We start from the raw sequence: 24,659 nt of genomic DNA, 5'->3' as shown, positions 1-24,659 counted from the left end.
CACTTGTCAGCTCTTGCCCCACCTTACTTCCTCACCACTTTATAGTGGTCATCTCCCCTCTTTGATCCAGTTGAAGGGCCCCAACCCAAAACATCGACTCTCCATTTCCCTCCACGGATGCTGCTCCACCTACTGAGTTCCTTTTGTAGATTGTTGCCCCAGATTCCAGCATCTGTGGTCTGTTGTGTTTCCATGGAATATATAAGCATAGAAATTATGATATAACAAAGCTTTGGTTAGTCACAGTTAGAGTACTGTGTACAATTTTAGACTTTAGAGATACGGCGCGGAAACAGGCCCTTTGACCCTCCGAGTCCGCACCGATCAGTGATCACCTCATACACTAGCACTATCTTACACACTAGGGACAATTTACAATTTACAATTTTTCCAAAGCAAATTAACCTACAAATCTATACGTCTTTGGAGTGTGGGAGGAAACCGGAGCACCCAGAGAAATCCCATGAGGTCACAGGGAGAATGTACAAACTCCGCACAGACAGCACCCATAATCAGGATCGAACGTTGGTCTGGCGCTGTAAGACAGCAACCCTGTGCCATCCACACTATAGGAAGATAGAGATTGCACTAGAGAGCATGCAGAAGAAATTCATAAGGATGTGGCTGGGATGGAATGTCTCAATTATGAGGCAAGGTTGGTTTTGTTTTCCTTGGAGCGGAGGAGGTAGAGGGGAGGTATGCAACCTTATGAAAGATATAGGTAGGGTAGATAATAAACTTTTCTTCGCAACAGATGTGTTTAAAACCAGAGGCCATAAGTTTGGGGTGAAAGGTTTAGATGGAATCTGAGTAAGCATTTTTTTATTCAGAGAGTGGTCCTCCACAAATCTGTTTGGATTCTGTGATACAAAGAATTTGTTTGGATCTTCTCTTACTTGTGCTTCAGCTGCCTAAACCTCTGGCTATCGCCGCAACCTCTTATACTCCGAATGCATGGCCAACACTTAAGATGAATGAGTGAGCCAGGCATGGAGGTTTTAGGATTTCTGAACAACTAGATACTGGATTATGAGTTTTGTTGTCCTGTACTGGGCAGATCCCTCCATAGTGCAATTTAAAATACTTTATCTTTCTGGTCTAATTTGAAATGATGAATTATTTTTTATGTTTTCCTCCCAATGTAGCCATAATGATTCCATTCAGTGCATTGCATATAATCCAGTAACTCACCGGCTGGCTTCCTGCTCCTCCAGTGATTTTGGTAATTTGATCTTTAATATTGTTAAAACCTATATAAAATCATGATATTAGTTTTGTTTATTAACTTTTGTAAGAAGTTCTTTCTTCTTGGAGTCTTTCGATATAACCAGCTAATGTTAAGTGTACAGAAAGAATTGATGCAATCATAGAGACTTTGTCAATAAAGTGGAAAGATTTTTTACATTGTTGTTTTTATCTTGCATGTGTTCCTGGGTGCTAGTGTGATACATTTTGTGGCTCAAGGAGTGTTGGCTCAATCATTGAGCTATAGGCAGAAATGCAGATGCTAACACAGTAGGAACAGGGAGTGTTATCTGGAAGCTTTATGCTAGAGGCAATAACCTCCTATAAAATAGGGTGTTGATTTGGTTAGGGATAGTGGAGTCTGACTGCAAGTGAAAATAGCCAATAGGGTTAAAGTGCAGCAGGTAGAACCATTGCAGTTGTCCAGTGGGTATGAGTTTCCTTCAGTTGTATGGCTTAAAGTGAAGGCTACTGAGTGGGTGACCTAACTGATCAGGGCACTGATTCAGGAAGCCATTCAACAGGGACAGCAAAGCACAATTTAATGGTAGAAGATTGCAGTAAAGTGAGATGGATTTTCAGTGTTTTTGTGATCAGGATTCTAGAAGGTAGTGTTCCCCGACCAACACCATGGTTCAGGATATCTGTAGATAGAGACAAAATGCTGGAGTAACTCAGCGGGACAAACTCTGAAGAAAGGTCTCGACCTGAAACATCACCCATTCCTTCTCTCCAGAGATGCTGTCTGGCCCGCTGAGTTACTCCAGCATTTTGTCTCTCTCTTTGGTGTAAACCAGCATCTGCCTTCCTGGATATTCAGGATATCTGTTCTGGGCTTGCTTGAAGTAAAACGCAGCATTCCAATGACAATCTAAGTTTCATGAAAGAAGACCCGCAAATGCTTCTGTGTTACAGGTTTCTGTAGTCTTTCTCGATTTAAGTAATATAAAGTCTGTATATTCTCCCTGCAGTTGCTACTACCCATCCTTTCCTGTACTCAGTGATTATATGTCGTGTTCTTTGCTTTCATCTTTCATTCCTGTTATTTAAAAATATTTGGACCATCATTTTGCTGCTTCCCATCACTCTCTATTTTTCTGTCCTTTGTCAAACTCCTGTCTTTAATGGTGATCTTACACTGTATTATATTTGCTCATCATTGCTTACATGTTTCTTTCCAATTCTTGGATTGAGTAGTAAATGTGTTTTGTTGGGCAGCTTGTGTGATGAATTGGAAAGGAGTCATGTACATGTGGTCAGGGCTGTTTTGCCTACGCCACTCATGACTAATGCCACCTCTCGCTTGCCTTTTTTTCCATTCATGCAACAAAGTTCAAAATTATTATAGTCATACAACGTGGAAACAGGCCCTTCGGCCCAACTTGCTCACGCCGACCAACATTTCGTCTACACTAGTCCCACCTGCTTGCATTTGGCCCATATCCCTCTAAACATGTCCTAACCATATGTACCCTTCAATATGTTTCTTAAACATTGCGATAATACCTGCCTCAACTACCTCCCCCAGCAACCTGTTCCATACATCCACCACCCTTTGTGTGAAAATGGTACGCCTCGGGTTCCTATTAAATCTTCCCTCCCTCACCTTAAACCCATGTCCTCTGGTTCTCAAATCCCCTACTTTCGGCAAGAGAATCTGTTGAAGATAACTTATTTCTCTATTTGGTCTGCAACTTGAGTTCATTGTTTTCTCATTTTAAATATAATTCTCTATTATATTGTAGCTAGAATTTGTCTGCCAAATTAGTTAATTGGTTCCTGTTCAATCTCTTAATGGCCCTCTTCACTATTCAGCAGACCACAGTAACTAAGGGAAGCATTTTAGAGTCAAACATTTTAATTTCTATAGTCACTGATGTTACAAAGCTAGTGGGCAGCATGAATGCATAGAAGCTTTAGGGAGTCTAGGCCGATCAAATGAATGGGCAGAGACATGGCAATTGTGGAAAAGTGTAAAATTTGATAGGTAATAAAGTAAGGCAGAGCAATGAAGCATGACTTAAAGGTGTTGATGTTCAGAGGGACAAAGATAGGCTAGACGATCGGAATCGTTTTCCCGGAGTTTAAATATCATGTGCTGAAAGTCATAGCTTTAAGGTGAGAGGGGCAAAATGTAAAGATGTGTGGGGCAAGTTTTTTTTTCAGATGTGGTGGTTGCTTAGAATGCGTTGCCAGAGGTGGAGGCAAATACAATAGTGGTATTCAAGGGGGTTTTAGATAGCATGTGGATTATAGGGAATTTGGGGGGGTGGGGGTATGGGTCACGTGCAGGCAGAGAAGATTAGTTTAATGTGGCATCATGTTGAATATGAACATTGTAGGCCAATTGGTCGGTTCATCTGCTGTACTATTGTATGTTCTTTTAGAATTTTCACATTTACAATCATTTAAGTTTATTGTTCTTTGGTAATTTGAATATAGGTTTGTGGTCTCCAGAACAAAAATCTGTCTCCAAACACAAAGTCAATAGCAAAATCACTTGCTGCAGGTAAACCAGTCTTTGCTAGTTTTACCAATGCTTTTTAGTTTTAAAGATGTTTGAACTGCTGATGTTAATTTGCAAAGTTTATTGTAGTTACAAATTCACATTTCACATGTGAAAGCTTCACATTTGTTATTACTCTCACAACATGTTGTTTTCTGTATTTCTGATGGTAGAATTACATGCTTATTAACATAGATCTGCAATTTTTTTTTAAATCCGGATAATTTCCCTTTCTCCTGGTCAAAGCATTACTCTGTATCTTTGAAAAATACCACAAATAAGTAAAGTCTTTAAATATATTTGCTGCAGTCAGCAGTTTTAGAACATCAGATGTATTTAAATTTGTTTGATTAAGTGTGAGCATGATGGAGCTCCAACTTTTGATAAATGATAAGATTTGCAAATTTTATACAAACTTCCAAAGTAATCAGCTTCCATAACTATATTCTGAAGGATAGATATCAATTAGAGTCATATAGCACATAAACAGGCCCCATGGCCCAACTTGAACACGCTAACTATGCCCCATCTACACTAGTCTCACCTGCCTGCCTATGACTCGTGTCCCTCTAAACCTATCCTCTCCATGTACATGTCCAAATGTCTTTTAAATGTTGTTATAGTATCTGCCTTAATTATCTCTTCTGGCAGCTCGTTCCATATACATGTCACTCTCTGTGTGATGCAGTTGCTCCTCAGGTTCCTATAAAACCTTTCCCCTCTCACCTTAAACCTGTATCCTCTGGTTCTTGATTCCCCTACACTGAGTAAAGGACACTGTACATCTACTCTATCTATTCTCCTCATGATCTTAACCACCTCTATAAGATCACCCCTAAAGCAGGCTGAGCAAAACTGAACACAATACTCCAAATGCGGCATCGCCAACGTCTCATCAACACAACTGTAACATAACATCCAACTTTTATACTTAGTACCCTGACTGATGAAGGCCAATGAAAGCCTTCTTGACCACTCTCTCTACCTGTTATGCCACCTTCAAGGAACTATATATCTGAATTCCTAGATCCCTCTGCCTTACAACATCCCCAGGGCCCTGACATTCATTATGAAGATTCTGCCTGAGTTTGATTTCCCAAATTGCAACAACTTGCACTTATCTGCATTAAACTCCATTAACCATTCCTCAGCCCGCTTGCCCAACTGATCAAAATTATAGAACAGTACAACATAGGAGTGGGCTCTTTGGCCCACAATGTTTGTGCCAAACATGATGCCAAGTTAGACAAAAAAAGCTGGAGTAACTCAGCGGGTCAGGTACCATCTCTGGAGAAAAGGAGTAGGTGACGTTTCTGGTCGAGACACTTCCTCAGACTACAGTCTGAGCTTCAGTCTCAACCCGAAACGTTAGCTATTCCATTTCTCCATAGATGCTGCCTGACCCACTGAGTTACTCCAGCTTTTTTGTGTCTATCTTTGGTGTAAACCAGCATCTGCAGTTCCTTCCTACACATGATGCCAAGTTAAACTGCTCTCAGCTGCCTGTACGTGATCCATATCCCTCTATTCCCTGCACTTCCATGTACCTATTCAAAAACCTATTTAAAGCCACCATCGTATCTGCCTCCACTACCACCCCTGGCAGTGCGTTCCAGGCCTTCATCACTCTCTGTGTAAGATATTTGCTCCGCACATCTCCCCCTCTCACCTTATAAATCCTACTGTAATTTTTGAAAACTATCTTCTCAATCCACAATACCACCGTTTTTAAGGTATAATTTTGTATTTGCATGTTTGCGGATACATTTTAATATTGGCTGTTTATTCAAGGCATTGGTGCAGAAGCATCAAGAAGAAATTCCCTTCAGGCTGGGGAAAATAAATCTTTGTCTTCAGTGACAGGTCTATACAAACAATAGGGTAGGAGGGGATGGTGTTATCCAACCTAGATTGTGGGAGATTTACCTTCCTATCCACTGCTTACCAGAAATGTTTGGTACTTGTAATTGTGAATACATTTGGTCTATAAGTATTGCAATAATCACATCACTCATACGTCAGAAGACCTTGTCATCTTTAAATTTTGAATTACCCTTGTAACGTTTTGCTTTTTTTTTTAAACTGACCTTACAATCCCATTGTATGTGACCTGTGTCCTGAAGTCACAGGATCAACAAGGAGGTTAAATTAATCACTGAGCATCAGAGAAAGGAAACTATCCAACGGTGTGCTTAGTTTGAAGGATAGTCAAGTAGGTGCCACGTTATGGAAAAGAGGCATAAACAGGTGGAGTAACTCAGCAGGTCAGGCAACATCACTGGAGAACATTGATAGGTGACCTTTTGTGTTGGGACCCTATTTAGAGTTATGGAAAGCAGATAACATTTGTCAAGGTAATGAGTCTACATGCGTTACTACAAAATTAATTCAGTGGAATATTGCCCCGTTAAAGTGGAATATTTTTTAAATCTTTCTTTTTTTGGCTACACTTTTGCTAGTTGGACAAATGATGGTCAGTACTTGGCCATTGGCCTATTCAATGGTATTGTCAGTATCCGAAGTAAGAATGGAGAAGAAAAAGTCAGAATTGAGCGACCTGGTGGTGTCCCTATATGGTCAATTTGCTGGAATCCATCCAAGTAAGTAAGGAGATGCAGAATTTTGAAAATGTAAGATTATAAGAATATACATTGGTATATTCAGTTATTCATATACATGCAGTGCAGGAAATTAACACAAACAAAAATGCAAAGGTAATCTTTTTTTAATGTAAACTATAATCTTGCCAAAATCGTGCAGTATTTACTTTCATAATCAGTAATTAGTTTTTATGGCATTGCAAACTAAACTATCTGAAAGTTTTAGAATGAATGTTCTTCAAAGCCAGGTAAACCTGTCAAAAAAATAATTGCCTAATACTTAAATACTAAGTACTTGTCAAAATAATAATTGCCTAATACTTAAAACCTAGTTATTGCTATTTAAATTTATATTGGTGTGAATTAAGAACAGTAATACTAAAAAACACTATGTCAAAGAGTGTTGTTTCCCTGAATACTTATTGACTACCGGGAACTTGGTTTAAAACCTGTCCAATGAATCAGATGAATATTTCTTCTCTCCCTAGTCTGTTAGAACATATGGAATTGCATTTGAGTAGTTTCAGTCTAGTAACAAAAAAAATAATCGTTACTCATTAACGTAAAACAATACAGCATAGGGGCAGGCCCGTCAGCCTCCGATCTCCATGCTGAACATGATGTCAGGTTAAACTAATCTCCTCTGCCTGCATATGATACATATTGCTCCATTTCCTGCATATACATGCACCCATCTAAAAGCCATGATTGTATCTGCCTCCACCACCACTCTTGGCTGTGCTTTCTAGGCACCCATCACTCTTTGTGTTTAAAAAAAAAGACCTACACATCTCCTTTAAATGTTGCCCCTCTCGTCTTAAAGCTGTGCTATCTAGTCTTCAACGCTTCCACCCTGGGAATATCATATTAAATTGTATAAATATTTGATATGCAGTCAACTAATACAATCAGGTATAACAGAGCTTTATTTGTCGTTCGGTACCGAAGTACCGAACGAAACTACATAGCAGTCATAGAAAAGCTCTGTTATACCTGTTATACCTAATACAATCTGCCGATTGTTTTGCATCTTACAGAGATGAACACACTGACATCCTTGCTGTAGCAGATTGGGGACAGCGGCTTTCATTCTACCAGCTGAGTGGCAAGCAAGTATGTTTGGGAACCACTTCTGTACTTGAGTTACGTTTATTTAACAGTATATATGATTCTTCAGCCTACTCTGTAAAATATCATCAGGAATGAATGATCCATCTGGAAAATACTTTGCCCTAACTAGCAGTCTCCATATCAAAGTCTTTAAAATGTATATTTATGGATTTCAGAATGCCAGCATCATATGAAAAATGACAAGATGTAGAGTATGTGAATTGAACTGTAAGTATATGGGTGAGGTAAACTTAAAACGTCTAGAGAGTGTGTAATATTTAATTGTGAATAGTCAGAAAAATCCAGCAATGGAAGAAAAAAAATCACAATTTTTTCTTCCTGAAGCAAACAACAATATACCCAGTGCTGGTAAGAACACTGACTTCAGTAAACCAGCAAATGTAGGGCTAGAACTCTCTTTTTGAGATTATCTGTAGCTAGTGGATGGCTTCTGAGAACTATAGAATTGCAAATATTTTCCAAGAACTTAAAAAATGATAATTAGGGACAAATTTAGCAGACTCGTTGATTAATGTAGATTGATTAGGGAAAGCCAATGTTGAATTTTTAAAGACGATTGTCACGGTGCATGGCCACCTCTTGTGCTCCATTACATAGAACAGTGCACCACAGGGACAGGTCCTTTGGCCCACGATGTCTGTGCCAAACATGGTGCCAAATTAAATTAATCCCTTCTGCTTGTACATGATCCATATCTCTCCATTCACTGCATATCCATGTGTCTTAAAAGCTTCTTAAAAGTTATCTTAAAAGCTTCTTAAACATCACTGTCGTATTTGCGGCCACCACCATCCCCCCTGGCAGTGCATTTACAGGTACGTACCACTCTATGTAAAAATAAAATTGCCATGTCCATCTTCTTTAAACTCCCCCCCCCCAATAACTTAAACTATGCCCTCTAATATTTTGGCATTTACACCGTGGGAAAAGGGTTCTCACTATCTATCCGATCTATGTTTCTCTTAATTTTGTAAACTTTTATCAGATCTGGCTAGACATTGGCGAGGCTCCATTTAGAGTATTGTATTGAGTTATTGCCATCCTGTTCTGGGAAAAATGTTGTTAAGCTGAAAAGGGTGCAGCAAAGATTTACGAGGATGTTTTCAGAATTCGGGGTACTGAGCTTTGAGGGGGAAGTTGAGCAGGCTGGGACAGTATTCCTTGGAGCACAGGAGGATGAGGGGTGATCTTTTAGAGTTGTACAAGACCATGAATGGAATAGATAGGGTAAATGCACCGTCTTTTACCCAGAGTAGGGAAATCAAGAAGCAAACAACATACATTTAAGGTGAGGAGGGGAAAGATTTAATAGGAACCTGTGGGGCAACTTTATTACACAAAGGATGGTAGGAATATGGAACTAGCTGCCGGAGGTGGTCATTGAGGCAGGTACTATTGCAATGTTTAAGAAACATTTAAACAGGTACATGGATAGGATAGGTTTAAAGGGATATAGGCCAAACGCGGGCAGGTGGGACAAGTGTAGATGGGGCATGTTGGTCGACAAGGGCAAGTTGGGCTGAATGGCCTGTTTCCACACTATATGACTCGATAACTCTATGACTGCTCTCACGGAAGGTAACCATACCAAATGCTTTTTTTTTACCACTCTGTCTACTTGTGTTGCCAGTCTCAGGAAGTTATGGAGTTGGATCCCTCCGTTCTACAATGCTGTTAAGGGCCATTAATTGTGTATCTTTCCACTTACATTCAACCACCCAAAGTGCAACACCTCATACATGTCCAGATTAAACTCCATTACCATCAATCAGAAATTGAACTATAGTAGCCATATACACAACTTGGCAGTGCATGTCAGAGGCTAGGAATCCGACAACGAGTAACTCACCTCCATCATGTACAAGACTCTAGTCAGGAATGTCATTGTATAAAGCTTTGGTGGGTCTTCGCCTGGAATATTTGGTACATAGTAACTTGCGATAGGAGTGCAACAAACTAGATTCATACTTGGAGGAGGTGGGGTTAGATGTTTTACAAGAAGAGATTAAGCAGACTGAGCAAAAACACATTTTAATTTGGAAGAATGAGAGGTGATCTAATTGAAGCATGCAGAATTCTTACCAGTCTTGATAAGGTAGATAATGTTTCCCCTGGCTGGGCTGTTTAAAACCAGGGATCAAAACAAGGGGTTAGCCATTTGCAGCTGAGATAAGAAGGCATTTCTTCATTGGGGAAATAGTCGGTCTTTGGAATTTTCTATTGTATACGATCATGAAAGATTAGTTGCTAAGGGGGTTGAAGACAGAAATAGTCACAGTTTTGAATATTAAAGGAATCTAGTGATAAGGTGGAAGAAAGTGGCATTGAGCAGTTACATAAAGAACAAAGAAGGGGAGGAGTTACCGATATATGTTTCAGGTACTTTTCTCTTTCAGCATGTTTTTGGCCTAGTAGAGATAGTGGCGTCACTGGACTTGGTTCTGGAGGTGAGCCAGGTGAAGTAGAACAAGCGTCAGTGGAGGAGCATATAACAAGTTGGGAGGTCATGTTGCAATTGTATAAGATGTTGGTGAGATTGCATGTAGAGTATTGTGTTCAGTTCTGGGCACCATATTGTAGGAAAGATATTGTCAAGCTTGAAAGGATTCAGAGAAGATTTAGGAGGATGTTGCCAGGACTAGAGGGTCTGAGCTATTGGGAGAGGTTGACTAGGCTGGGTCTCTATTCCTTGGAGCGCAGGAGGATGTGGGTTGATCTTGTAGAGGTGTATAAACCCATGAGAGGAATAGATCGTGTAGATGCACAGAATCTCTTGCCCAGAGTAGGGGAATCGAGGACCAGAGGACATATGTTCAAGGTGAAGGGGAAAAGATTTAATAGGAATCTGAGGGATAACCTTTTTCACCAAAGGGTGATGGAAACAAGCTGCCAGAGGAGGTAGTTGAGGCTGGGACTATCCCGACGTTTAAGAAACAGTTAGACAGGTACATGGATAAGACAAGTTCGGAGGGATATGGACCAAGCGCAGGCAGGAGGGATTTGTGTAGCTGGGACATGTTGGCTGGTGTGGGCATGTTGGGCCGAAGGGCCTGTTTCCACACAGTATCACTCTAGGACTCTCTATGACTCTATAACAATTGTTAGTGCTTAGGATATCCTAAGACTTAGAATGGTTGTGGAAAAGGATATAGATAACTCTAAGGTAGAAAAAGTTAATTAGGCCAATTCCTTGAAAGTGAAATGTATTATTTACCTCAATTTTTTGGGGTAGTGATTTGTGATTTCTATGAAGGCAAATTTCTGTTAACTGAATGGCTGTAAGATGGGGACCATCTGTATTAATTTAACAAAGCCATTGTAATTAGGAATTCTCACAAGCTAGTTTGAATAATTATAAATATTCTTTACCTTTATAAATTACATTATTAAAACTAGATTGTTTAAAGTTGAAAAGCAGCTTCAAATGCATTGATTACATTTTTCCTAACATTAAATTGTATTCCAGATTGGAAAAGACAGAGCATTGAATTTTGACCCTTGTTGTGTCAGCTACTTCACAAAAGGGGAGTACATTGTGATGGGAGGCTCAGATAAACAAGTCTCTTTGTACACCAAAGATGGCGTTCGCCTTGGTAGCATTGGAGAACAGCAATCCTGGGTTTGGACCTGCAGGGTGAAGCCGGATTCTAATTATGTTGTAAGATCATCTTCACTTCATCTTTAATATACACCAATTCTGTGGCCTCTTTTTACTGTATTTTATGCACTTTAATCCAGTGAGTGTTCACTTTTAATAATAATGCGTAATTTGATACTTCCAACCTACTCATGAGATCATCAATTGTCATATAGCATATTCTGAGAGTTACATAATTGACAAATATAATGAGTCTGAAACTGCTGCTGCAGCAGTAAAAAATAAAATTGCCATGTACTGACATCTTGAAACAGCTGTGTTCTGTAGCATTCTGGGATCCCTGACAGCACTTGACTTAGTACATGGTCTTTAATGGAATAGTTACTTACTTGAACATAGAACTAGGCATGTTCCGCTTAATCCGAAATTCTCATCACCATTGTTCCCTGACTATCACCTGGTGCTATCTTCTGAAGTAATTGTCCATCCTCCTGACCTGATCATTTTTCTGAAATTACACTTTATACTGTTGTCATTACATACTTTGATCTTCAAGCAAGCATTTTTGGGCAATCTTTCTCAATCCCTGTTGCTCATTGGAGTGATTAAATTAAGGCCTGATCCCAAATATAAGGTTTTCTTGGTTTAGCGGTTCAATCCTGAGACCCAAACACTTGAAAAAAAGTTAGGTTCAAATTTCTATGCTAGTGTGCTTCAGTTAGAGTTGTTAAAAATCCCAGCAATGAAGGGAAGCAAAGAATTATACTTATTGCCGCTTCATATTCAGTTTAGCAATTTCTCTTTTGTTTTAGTTCATTTGTGCAAGCAAATTACAATGGTTCCAACAATTGCAAAATCGTAATAGTGATTTAAATATTAATTGGGTATAATTTATAATGAGGTAATTCAAATGTAACAGTGAAATAAAGATTGGCATTTGTATTTTATAGGAACAGGAAATTCAGCCCCTGAAAACAATTCCGTTACTTAATTAGATTAATATTGAATTGTACCTCAAAAGTTTGCATGTTACTCTTGTATTGTTTAATGAAGAGCACTTGGAAAACATTTGTTGTTTTTTATTTAAGGTTGTAGGTTGTCAAGATGGTACAATAGCCTTTTACCAAATCATTTTTAGCACAGTGCATGGCCTGTATAAAGACCGCTATGCCTACAGAGACAGCATGACAGATGTTATTGTCCAACATCTCATCACAGAGCAGAAAGGTGAGTACTCGGACAAAGGTGTCAGCTATTGCTTCAGGTAACTGGGCTTTCTCTTGCTATTTGCAGTCAAAGTGATTTATCATTGTGATTATTAACAAACAATTAATTATACATTATAGTTGAGGGATTCAAGTCTGTGTGATTGAGATAAGCATCAGATGATCCAGCCAAAAGCTAAAAATGGAGGATACATGAAGGTACAGAATATAGCTGGAAATACTCAGTAGGTCGTCAATGGAAAGAGAAAGAGATTTGACCTGAAACGTTAACTCTATATCTCTTCCCACAGATGTAGATTGACCTGCTGAGTATTTCCAGCATTTTCTGTTTTTATTTTAGATTTCCCACATTTGCAGGTTTTTTTTGATTTTCACAGAAAATGGCTGGATATATAGTGAATTTGTGAATGTGAGAAGAATGAGGATAATGCTCCTTTTTACTTTATTCTTTATAAAGTCTGACTGACCTATTCATTTCAGCAATTTCTGGAAAGCATACTATGTAGTGGTATACTGCAGGGATCAGAGCTGGGTCCCCTGCTGGTCATCTATATTAATGATTTGGATAACTATGTTGTTAAGGTGGCTGCAGACAATTTTGTTCTCTTGTTAGTAAGTTTACAGATGAGATCATAATTAGTGGTAAATTAATCAGTGAGAGCAGTTACATAAAATATTACAATGAGGAACTAGAGTAACTGGGGAAATGGACCAAGGATTGGCACAATACATTTAACTCTGGCAAATGCAAGCTGTTGGATTTTTGCAAGTTAAACCAGTGCATCAGCATTTCACCCAAGAGAAGCACTCAACAGACTTGGGCTCATTGCAGGAAAAGGCAGCAGATTTAATGTTTCAGGCCAAATCTTCTTCATCGGTCTTTGGCATGAAACATTAATGTTTCTTTTATTTTCACAAATGCTGCCTGACCATTTCAACGTTTACATTTTTTGTATCTGCCCATTAATAATCTACAGTGATGGTGTGTAAAGCTTCAAATTATTGACTTCTGGAATGGGAGGATAGATGAAGCTCTGTGAGCCTGTGTTTGAGTGTAGTTAAACAAGAACAGATATTAGTGCAACATAAAAGATAAATTGGGCTGAGAAGAAATCTCTGAACCCAGATGGAGAAAATTGGAATTCTCCACCCAAGAAAGCTTGACAAGTGCATTCAAGACTTTGACAGGAAAGTCAGTTAAAGGATCAGTCATGATCTTATTGCATTGTATGAGGGCCAAATGTTCCAATGTAGAGAAAGGAGTCATTGAGTACAAAAACAGGCCCTTTGGTCCAACTCGTTCACGCCAACCAAGATGTTTACGTGAGCTAGTCCCTTTGCCTGCATTTGGCCCATATTCCTCTAAATCTTTCCTATCCATGCCTTCATCCAAATATCAAAAAAACATTGTAATTGTACCCACAACTATCACTTCCTCTGGCATGCCCTTCCATATATTCACCACCATCTGTGTGATAAAGTTCCCCCTTGGGTCCCATTTAAATCTTTTCATTTGACGAGAAACATCGCCTATCCATGTTCTCCAGAGATGCTGTGTGACCAGATGAGTTACTCCAGCACTTTGTGTTTTTTGTTTTACCCATCCATTGCCAGGCTTTGTCCCACCCCCATCGTTTTTCCAGGTTTCTCCCCTTTGCTACAATGTTTGAAGAAGTGTCCTCAATTGAAATATCGTTTATCCATATTCTCCAGAAATGCTGCCTGACCAATTGGGTTACTCTAGCACTTTGTGTTCGACACAACATTCTAGCATCTGCAGCCCTATTTCCTTGTGTAACCTATTGGTATCCATTTGCAGGCTCTGCATGTCCTCCTCATTGCTTGCGAGCCCATCTATCTTTGTAATATCCGTAAGAATGTCCACTCAGGCTTTCATTAGTCATTAAGATGGATAATTAAATAATGAGGGCCCAGTTAAGTGGGTGCTATTTGATATTGTTTAGTTACTGCATTCATGATATATGTTTTCCTTTTTCCTAGTGCGTATCAAATGCAGGGAACTAGTGAAGAAGATTGCGATTTATAAAAACCGACTAGCAATCCAGCTGCCAGAAAAAATATTGATCCATGAGCTGTTTTCTGAAGATAATACTGACATGCATTACCGTGTCAAGGAGAAGATTGCTAAGAAATTTGAGTGCAACCTGTTGGTTGTGTGCTCTCAGCACCTTATATTGTGCCTGGTATGTTGGCGAACGATGCTTTGGTTCATAGACATCACTGATTCAGATGTTACATATTGGCTGGATTTCCAAACAATGTTCTTTAGGTAGAAGCAAGGAACTGCAGATACCGGTTTATAAAAAGTGCTGGAGTAATATAGCAGGTCAGGCAGCTTCTCTGGAGAAGTGACGTTTCAGGTTGGAGCCCTTCTTCAAGCTTTAAATGTTTTGTAGATGACATTTTCATATAGTTGATAGCATCAAATACAAATTTGTGAGTGTAGGAAATGAAAACAGAAAATGGTAAATATATTTAATTAAGTCAGGTTTATCCAAGAGAAAAATGAATCAAAAGAACATAAATATGAATAAATTCAGAAGAAAATATTTTATAATTTGTGAAAATCCAAATTAATTACAGATACTGTAAATCTGAAATAAAATCAGAAATGCCATGGAAAGCAATCCTCAGCATTTCTGAAAAGAGAAACTGTCAATTAAAGATTTACTGATTCTCTTAAAAGTGTTATAATGATTTCTGGAAGTTGAAAAAGAAAGGAGGAGAAAAGGTTGTGTCTCCCACCTTACATGCAGCTTGAAATAAATTTGTTTTCTTTCTGTGCCAGTTCTGCAAGGAATCTTCAATCAGAAATGTTAACTTTGTCTCTCACCTGCCTGACCCACTAAGTGTTTGTATTTGTCAGCTTCCGTCCTATCTTACCTCCTATCTCCACCATGTTGATTCTATATACTTCTGCGTTATGATCAATTATCAGTGCCCAAATGCCATCCTTTATTAATGTGGCTGATCATCCTCTGGCCCCTGACGATTTTATTCCCTCTACAATCAGTCTGAAGAAGGGTCCTGACCCAAAACGTCCGCTATCTATGTTTTCCAGAGATGCTGCCTGACATGCTGAGTTCCTCTGGCATTTTTTTAAAAGTCCAAAGTTGCACCATGTCGCTTTGATCTGGGCAAGATTCATCTTCCAATCTATTAAGCAAAAAACATTTAGAAATTTGGGGATATTTAATTGGGGGTGTTGCACTGATTTAGCCCCATCTAATTTGCAGTTGAAATCAAATGGAATTGGTGGAACCACCAATGTTGTTGTCCTTCGCTGTTTAAAAATTGAAATAACTTACTTCCATTCGAGGGTAGGCAGGATGGCTGTTCCTTAACCTCTTAACTTCATGCTGTTTTCACACAAAGTTTGCACAATTTGCCCTCCAGCTCCACACTCCAAATTTACCCGTCAAAACAACTAAATAGAAGAGACTGTGCAGGGATCTGAGGGGGATCTGCGCAATCTGTTCTAATAAAGCCATTTATAAAGTTTGTCTCTTTTTCTAGTATTTGTCATATGGCTTGTTTATTATTAAAATTATTTTTTCCATAGGATCCATTAGTCAACTTTAGTAATTCATGTAGAAAATGCAAAATTAAAAAAATGATATTCCATTCATGAAGTAGGATGTGGAAATGTAACATTTTCTGAATGTTGCATCTGTTTGTGCTTTCTTGAGGCGGTTTTGTCACTTGGCTGATGCCTTACACCTCCTGAATGCGAACAGGTTATTCATTTTATGGAAGATAAAGCCTCCCCAAATGCCCACTTCGATCAACTTTTTGTCAAGGTTTCTGAAAACAGCCAGGAATAAACACCAAATTCTTGCCTCAAACTATAAATTCTGAGTTTAATTATGGGATCCAAATCGCTACATTAGCTGATGTTAACTAACTCATCAAAGGTACACAATTAACCTTTGGGTTGTATCTCATTACCAATTTGTGTACAATCATTGCACTTTATCTTCCTTTTAAAAATTGTGTCTGCCAAAATATTTAACCATCTTAATTTTAGACACAGAACATTTAAATATTATACATTATTTTTATAATAAATAAAAGAGGTACAAAGCAAAGTAAAATGACACATTGCTGATGCATGGAATTGTAAAAGAAGAAGGCTAAAGGGAGAAGCTGTATCTAACTCTTAAAATTGAAAGTGGAAGTTATAAACATGTTTATGATATGGAATTGTGATGGAGAATATTCACCCTTAATCTGAGACATGCAGTTCAAATTAATGTTATATTTTGTTTAGATGGATCTTAAATAGCCCTTTGCCCCCCCCCCCCCCCCTCACCCTCCCGAGATAAATGATGAATCTGATTTGCAAGTTAGAAATTGCCCAAATGACGAATCAATAGAGACTGCAAAAACATTTGCTGATGTCAATAACTTGGAATATCCATTTAGTTTGGAACTGTTTTACTTATTAATATAGTTTCCCACTGCGTTGGGGAAAGACCATTGTCCTAATAAAATATTATCTTTGGTCTTGTCTGTGCATGTTCAAAATTGCGAGGCTTGTATGATGAAGAGGATTGATATTTTTATTTAAGAAATTCTACTTTGTCTATTATTGGCATTTTTAGTCAGCAATTTGTTACTTTGCTCATACCACCTTTATGTTCCATGCAGGAGAAAAGATTACAGTGCTTGTCATTTGGTGGTGTGAAGGAGAGAGAATGGCTTATGGAGTCGCTCATTCGCTACATTAAGGTTATTGGAGGACCAACAGGAAGAGAAGGCTTGTTGGTTGGTCTGAAAAATGGTCAGGTAATGTTAACTGAGGAAATCCTTCAGGATTGTTTGGTACCATTTACATACATTTTCATTGCTTTTGATATGCTGAGGGAGATTGACAAAGATATGAGCAAGAATTTTCAATGATGAAACTAACGAACTTCAGAGCTTGACATGGCATGGAAGACAGACAGAAAGCACAGCCAACCACAAACTATAAAGGATCTAGAAGCAAGAGATTAATTTGAGGGAAAGATTAGATGATGTGATAATACTTTAGTTTAAAAGAAACACACTGAGTGGCCCCAGAACACTGCATGATTTTGATTAGAAAGGAGACATTTAAAGACAGTTTTTAACTATTTAGTTTTAAAATAGTGACAGAAAAAGATAGGACTGGTCCATAAGTTAAAGTCCTAAATTGGAGCATGGCTATTTTTGACAGCATTAAACCAAAACTTGTAAAGATTGATTGAGAGAAGCTGTTATCATGTAAAGGAATGTCTGGCAAGTGCAAAGCTTTTAAAAGTGAGACAGAGCCAACATGTTCCTGTAAGAGCGAAGGTCGAGGCAGCCAGGATTTGAACCCTGGTAGACGAGAGATATTGAGGCTCCGGTCAGCAAAAAAGAAAGAGGCATAGGTCATATAGGCAGCTGGAGTCAAGCAAATCCTTTGTGGGATCCAAGAAATGTAGGAATACTCCCAAGAGGGAAATCAGGAGGGTAAAACGAGAACATGAGATAGCTGTGCAAATAAGATAAAGGAGAATCCTAAGAGATTCTATAAGTTTATTCATATTGCTGTATCTCTAAAACAGAATAAAAGAATAGATTGGGAGAAAAACCCTTTTACGTGTATGATTGTACTTGGGTGGGGGAGGGGCGGGAGGTGGGTATAGCATGATTTGACTGAGTGGCATATAAAACAAGCTTTTCATTGTATGTCGGCCCACGTGACAATCAAAATATATTACTAAAACTCTCATCTTGTCTGTTTGGCGTACCCGATATACAGCCAAAACGGTACACGATAGCACAACAATTTTTGGCCCACCTTATTCACCATTGGTCTGCGGTTAAAATGGTTGTTATATTTTTAAAGTTATTAACTTTTTAAACTTAAAAAAATCACTTTTTAAACTTTAATAAATTTGATTGGCTCCACCACCTCCCCCCATGTGGGGACCGGCGTGTCCTGATTGGCTTCTGCCGCTTCCCCCCACGTGGGGTCAATTGATTGGCTTCGACTTCCCGCTCGACGCCCGATTGGTCGCTGTTCCAGGTCCCTCGTAGGGGGAGCGCCGCCGTCGCCCTCGAGCTGCCGCTGCTGGGGAGGTTTCCACCCAACGGGTCCAGGGGTCGCTCAGGCCGCCACGATGGTCGCCCGGGGCCGAGATGAATGGCTCCCTCTCCCCTTTTCTCTCCCCCCTCGCCCGCCCCTGGCCTTGGGAGAGACTCCCCGGCCAGCAACGGGTCCACAGGTCGTCAGTTGGGGGAGGTTTGCTGGGCTCGCAAGAGAGGTTTGGACCCAATGGGGGTTGCCGGGCCCGCAGAAGAGGTTTGCACGGAGGGTTGCTGGGCCCGTAGGAGAGGTTTGGACCCAACGGGGGTTGCCGGGTCCGCAGGAGAGTCTTCGAGTGAGGAGGTGTGGTGATCTCAGGCTTCTTCCGGCAGTTTGTCTTTGCCTTGAGAGGTGTGGCTGACGGTATAGGTTTCTCACTGGCGGCACAACTTTAGGCTTGAACAAGCGACGCTGGTGCTCTCTGGATTATCGGGGCATTCAGTCTTTGCATGTGTGTCCCCGTGTCCGCCCCCTCATTGTCTGCGGCAGGAAGAGGTTCTCAGCCTTGCGTCGGCCACTCAGTCTTAGCCTAAGGTAGAGTCAATAGCTGACAAGGGCTTCTTTCCTGGCATTCCAGTCTTCACCACATAGTGAGGCTGCTGGTCTCTGGTCTGTCCCAAAGGCCCAGTCTACTCGTACCTGCGACAGGGGAACACAACTAGGAGGGAGGCATCTCATTTTGTCCACCTTCCTCACTTTCTTCTTTCTTTCTTCCTTCTTTCTTCCACTACTCTCCTGCTCCTTCTTCTCTTGTTGTCTCCCAGTCTGGCTCGAATGCCTGTTTTCTATTGAGTAGGCTGACAAGTGGCCAACCTTTAGCAATAATGCTGTAAATTGGTTTCTCCTGGCCTGTCAGCCAGTGAAAGGGATCAGAGCGACACCTAAAGGGAGAGGCAGCTGTCACAAAACATATTCACATTACAAAAGAGATGCTGGCCATCTTAAGGCCTGTTAAGGTGGATATTCTCTGGGGCCAGCTGGTTTAGACGTCTGTGATCACAGAATCTGGCTGATGAAATCCATGTCTGTCCAAGGATAAGATTTGGATTTTCACGCTGTTGCACCAAGAAGGATCGTCTCCAGGGAAAGGTTCCCTGTGGTCAGGGCAACCAAATTGTCCTTGTACATATCATATCATATATCATATATATACAGCCGGAAACAGGCCTTTTCGGCCCTCCAAGTCCGTGCCGCCCAGCGATCCTCGCACATTAACACTATCCTACACCCACTAGGGACAATTTTTACATTTACCCAGCCAATTAACCTACATACCTGTACGTCTTTGGAGTGTGGGAGGAAACCGAAGATCTCGGAGAAAACCCACGCAGGTCACGGGGAGAACGTACAAACTCCTTACAGTGCAGCACCCGTAGTCAGGATCGAACCTGAGTCTCCGGCGCTGCATTCGCTGTAAAGCAGCAACTCTACCGCTGCGCTACCGTGCTGCCCTACAGTTGATGAGAATTGTGGGAAATTCTTGCCCAGATTTTCTTTTGAAAGGGGTGTGATCCATGTTTTACCAGTCCTTTAATTTGGTTAAGTAGTAGTAACCTCTTAGGCACAGTTTCTTTCTTTCTAAATCAGTAGGGTTTTTGGCATGATTCCCGTGGTGTATGAATAATGGTGATGAAGGAGATCACATTATCTTTCTTGCTACAGTTGGTCTTCAAATTGAAGTGATCTTTCAACAAATCCATTGTTGAAGTATTTTAAGTATAGGCTAACAATATGATTTTCCATAAGACATCAAGGTTTCAACAAATTCTTCCATTGGGAGAAAGATGTGTTCAGGTTTTGTTTAAGAAAAAAACAGAACATGCATAACAGACTTAAGTCAGGCAGTATCAGAAGCGAAACAGATTTATGATTCTAGTCTTCAGAATGGAGAAAACTGAAAAAAGAACCATATTTTCAGACAGAAGAGGGCTGGAAAAAACAAATGGATAATGTAGACAAAAATCCAGATGACAAAGATGCTGTCGATGTTGTGAGAAGGTGGTGAAGGTGTGTTGATGGTAACTGCTCTGTTTGAGGAGGTGTAAATAGAGGAACATGAATGAGGACAGAGGAGCAAAAAACAATCCTGCAACAATCCAGCAGCTGTGGTATTTTTTGATTTTGAAATATGTTTTATAAATGTAAACATTGTTATCTGTCCACATCAGCGTCTATATCTCTCATTTCCCTTATCCCTAACCAGTCTGAAGAAAGGTCTCGACCTGAAACATACCCATTCCTTCTCTCCAGAGATGCTACCTGTCCCACTGAGTTACTCCAGCTTTTTGTGTCTATTATAGATTTTGAAAATATTTGTGGACAATCCCTTTGCCATTGTGCTTCTGAAACAAGCAACATCTGTACGCTGTTTAGACATGAGTATGTCTCGCAACAAACTGGCTGTGGTGGATGAACATAATACTTGTCTTGTATATGACCTAAGTACCAAGGAACTTCTTTTCCAGGTATGTTGAGTAAAGTCATGATACAATAGACATCTTCCATTGTGTGTTGTAACATTTGTAAGGGCCGTAACTGTAAACTTACTCCCTGTTCTTTCCTGAAAAGCAAAAATGCCCTATTCTCTGTTACAAACTCTCCTCAAACCCCTTTTTCTGTCTCCGTCACACTCGCCTCTGTTACAAGTATGAGGAACTCATACAATACAATACAATACAATACAATATATCTTTATTGTCATTGTACAGGAATAACAAGGAACTGCAGGTGCGGGTTTATACAGAGATAGATACAGAGTGCTTGATAGTGGTATATAAAATTATAAGGGGCCTACATTGAGTAGATCAAAAACAAGGGGATAGGTTTGAGGAAGGAATTTTAAAGGGGATGTAAGGAGAAAGTGTTTTTTTTTAATACCGAGGGTGGTTATCTGGTATCCGGACTTTTTTGCCAGAGTAGGTTTAAATAATACACGGCATAGAAGGATAGGTTCCGAATGCATGGAAATAGGATGTGTAGATGGGTGTACAGGTAGGCGTGAATGCCGTTCATTACTGTGTTCATTACTGGCGTTAAAGGCGTATTCGTTACTGTGCTGTACAATTCTCTGGCTCTATTTCGGGAAACAGAGGGGTACAGCAAGAGAGATGGGTTAGGATACTTCAGAGCATTTTGACATTAAAAAGAAGGATGTGTCGCATGTCTCAAGGCATCTAATGAGCTGTTACAGGTTGCCATGGGAGGCAAGAGAGGAGATTGATGAAACCAGACAGATTTAGAAATTGTACGTATGATTAGTATATTTGTAATACACAAATATTGGTGGTGTTGCTAGTAAGGAGGGTAGCTGTAGGTTACAGATGATATTGATCAGCTCATAAGGTGGATGGACCAATAGCAAATGGAATTTGATTCCAATAAGTGTGATGTAATGCATATTGAGTGGTTTTTAAAAACAGTAGGACAGTGAATGGCAGGACCCAGGGGGGTATTTAGAAATAACAGGACCTTTGTATATAAATGGATAGACATTTGAAAGTTGCAGCACAGGTATTAGAATTAGAAATACAAGGAACTACAGATGCTGATTTACAAAAAAATGTCCACAAAGTGCTGGAGTAATTTAGCAGATCAGGCAGCACCTCCAAAGAACATGGAGAGGTGAAGTTTTGGGTCGAGACCCTATTTTGAAATTATTTTTATATGCCATTTCACATTTGTACTAATTTGCATTGATGCACTTGGTTATTGAGCATGTGTGCAACAAATCTCATCAGGAAAAGCCAGACATATCATCACCTCCGAAGTGACAAAACAGCTGATCATTCTGGAGCTGACAGTGCCCTGGGAATAGCGTATTGAAGAAGCTAATGCGAGGAAACGCGCAAAGTACGAGCAATCTTCCATTGGCAGAGCCTTCAATATTAAAGAAATGATGCTCATCTAAGAAAGAATGAAAATGCAAATGAGTATTTAGATCGAGGCTACAAAATGTTGTGGAACTGAGGAATCTGGGGTCTGAGTACATGAATCATCATAGGTTAGCAAAGAGCTATGAAAAATATTAGAAGGCCTATGGAAAATTTGCCTTCATTACATAGGGTATGGGTATAAAATTAGGGACATTTAGATAGAAGTTTTCAGGGAGCTTTGTACTGGTAGTATTTAACATATTTTTGATCTCCTTAATCATGGAATGACATGCTTGCATTTGACGTAATACAAAGTTTCATTAGGTTTATTCTGTGGGTGAAGGGATTTGCAGAAACATTGAACTATAAATGAATGAAAGATGACCCTGTCGAAACATATGGGATTCTAGGGTGATTGACATGCCAGATATTGAGGCAATGTTTCCCCCTAAGAGTGGGTAGTATGGGAAGGTAGTTATGGGATGTGATTTCAGAATAAGAGATTGTTTTGTTCTGAAAGAGATGAGGAAGAATTTCTTATTTCAAGATGTTGAGACTTTTAATCCAGAGAGCTACGAAGGTGGAGTTATTAAATAAATACATTCAAGGTAGAATTGGCAGACATTTAGTCTACAAGAGAATCAGGTGATTGAATTTGATTGAAAGATATAGCATGGAAACGGGTCCTTTGGCCCACCAACTCCACTCCAATCATTGATGTTCACATGTTCACACTAGTTCTCTGTTATCCCACTTTCGTATCCATTTCCTACAAACTAGCGGCACTTGACAGAGGTCAATTAACAAGCAAACCCACATGCCTTTTGAGATGTGGGAGGATACTAGAACATCTGGTTGAAAGTCAAACGGTCCCAGGGAGAACGTGGGAAGTCCACACAGATAGCAGCCAAGCTCAGGATCAAACCCGAGTCTCTGTGAGTAGTGAGGAAACCCGAGTAGTGAGGAAACAGCACTACTGGATGTGCCACTGGACCGGGTGAGAGAGCAGCAAAATGGTGTTGAGGCCAGGATTGGACCAGCCATTAACTTTTTAAATGGCGAAGCAGACTTGAGGGGGCATTTAGCCTTCTCCCGTTCCTGATTCTTAAATTCTGAAATTATAACAAATTATATTTGTCTTTATGCTCATTATTAGAACTGTTCTAGCGCTGAATTTAAGATATTCAAATGTTTCGCAGGGAGTACCTTACAAATTGAAACCATTTCCCAAATGCAATATCAGCTTACAAATGATTCATCAGAGTTTATTAAAGTTATTATTGATAATTAGGTGATGTTGGACTCTTCCTTATTTACAGTTAATGATTATCTTCAATGGTACTGCAGATTCATTTTTTTAATGCGCAGGGCACCAAATGTCATAAATGTTGTTAAGTGATTTAAATTAATCATAATCATTTCATTATACTCCTTCCAATATCCTTTTAGGAGCCAAATGCTAACAGTGTGGCCTGGAATACCCAATGTGAGAACATGCTATGTTTCTCTGGTGGTGGTTTTCTCAACATAAAAGCCAGTAATTTTCCAGTGCACCAGCAGAAGCTCCAGGGCTTTGTGGTAGGCTACAATGGCTCCAAGATCTTCTGCCTCCATGTGTACGCCATGTCTGCTGTTGAGGTCCCACAGGTATGCATCCTTATTTTGGCTGATTTATTGTCAAGAACTAGATGTGATGAAAAGTTGGAAAATAATTTTAACGCGCTTAAGTGACGACAGTATAATGAAACCAGAGGAAACTTTAGAGTTTGAGTATAAGCAGTTAATTTGTTTTAATTACTGCTACATTGAGGGAAAAATAAAATCACCAGGATCGCATTCCAAATAACTTTTCAGTGATCCCTGTTGAAGGCTCATGAAGGTGGAGGCAGAATCAAGATGTAATGCGGTCTGGAGCAGTTGACCTCTGTGGGCAGAAAGCCTGCTGTCATTACTATCTAGAATTTGCTTTAAAGGTGAGGAATGGAAAGGAGACTGGTACTTGTGGACTTGTAGGCTTAAGTAAAAGAAAATGAGTAAAATGCTGGATTTATTTTAAACTGTGGATAGAACAGTACAGCACAATAACATGCCCTTTGGCCCACAATATTTCTGCCGAATATCCTGCCATGTCTAATTCTTATCTGCCTGCACATAATCCAAATCCCTCCAATCCCCGCCTATCCATATGCCTGTCCAAAAGTATTTTAACTGCCATATTGTATCTGCCTCAACCATGTTTTGTACCATTGAAGGGATTATTATTCACAGTATTGTCTACGGTGTTATTTTTAAAAAGTACAAAGCTGTCCAGTTTTATTGACACAGTTACACTTAATAGTAATTAATAGAAACACTTTATTTTT

At 39.7% G+C, this 24,659-nt stretch overlaps 1 protein-coding gene across 1 annotated transcript in view; it reads left to right on the top strand.

The window, feature by feature from the left end:
* Positions 1 to 24,659, top strand: part of ift122 (intraflagellar transport 122 homolog (Chlamydomonas)) — a 65,692-nt gene that overhangs the window by 6,210 nt on the left and 34,823 nt on the right. Inside the window, exons 5-14 of the mRNA XM_078414327.1 lie at positions 1,146 to 1,222; positions 3,688 to 3,754; positions 6,211 to 6,351; positions 7,389 to 7,464; positions 10,949 to 11,140; positions 12,169 to 12,307; positions 14,308 to 14,510; positions 16,978 to 17,115; positions 20,725 to 20,889; positions 23,746 to 23,943. Coding sequence (XP_078270453.1) covers positions 1,146 to 1,222; positions 3,688 to 3,754; positions 6,211 to 6,351; positions 7,389 to 7,464; positions 10,949 to 11,140; positions 12,169 to 12,307; positions 14,308 to 14,510; positions 16,978 to 17,115; positions 20,725 to 20,889; positions 23,746 to 23,943 — 1,396 coding nt within the window. The remainder of the gene's footprint in view (positions 1 to 1,145; positions 1,223 to 3,687; positions 3,755 to 6,210; positions 6,352 to 7,388; positions 7,465 to 10,948; positions 11,141 to 12,168; positions 12,308 to 14,307; positions 14,511 to 16,977; positions 17,116 to 20,724; positions 20,890 to 23,745; positions 23,944 to 24,659) is intronic.

The sequence above is a fragment of the Rhinoraja longicauda genome, chromosome 17 (assembly GCF_053455715.1).
Source record: "Rhinoraja longicauda isolate Sanriku21f chromosome 17, sRhiLon1.1, whole genome shotgun sequence".
In the NCBI taxonomy this organism is placed as follows: Eukaryota; Metazoa; Chordata; class Chondrichthyes; order Rajiformes; family Arhynchobatidae; genus Rhinoraja; species Rhinoraja longicauda.
Note: the sequence above shows the minus strand (reverse complement) of the source record. Positions and strands in the feature narration are given on the sequence as shown.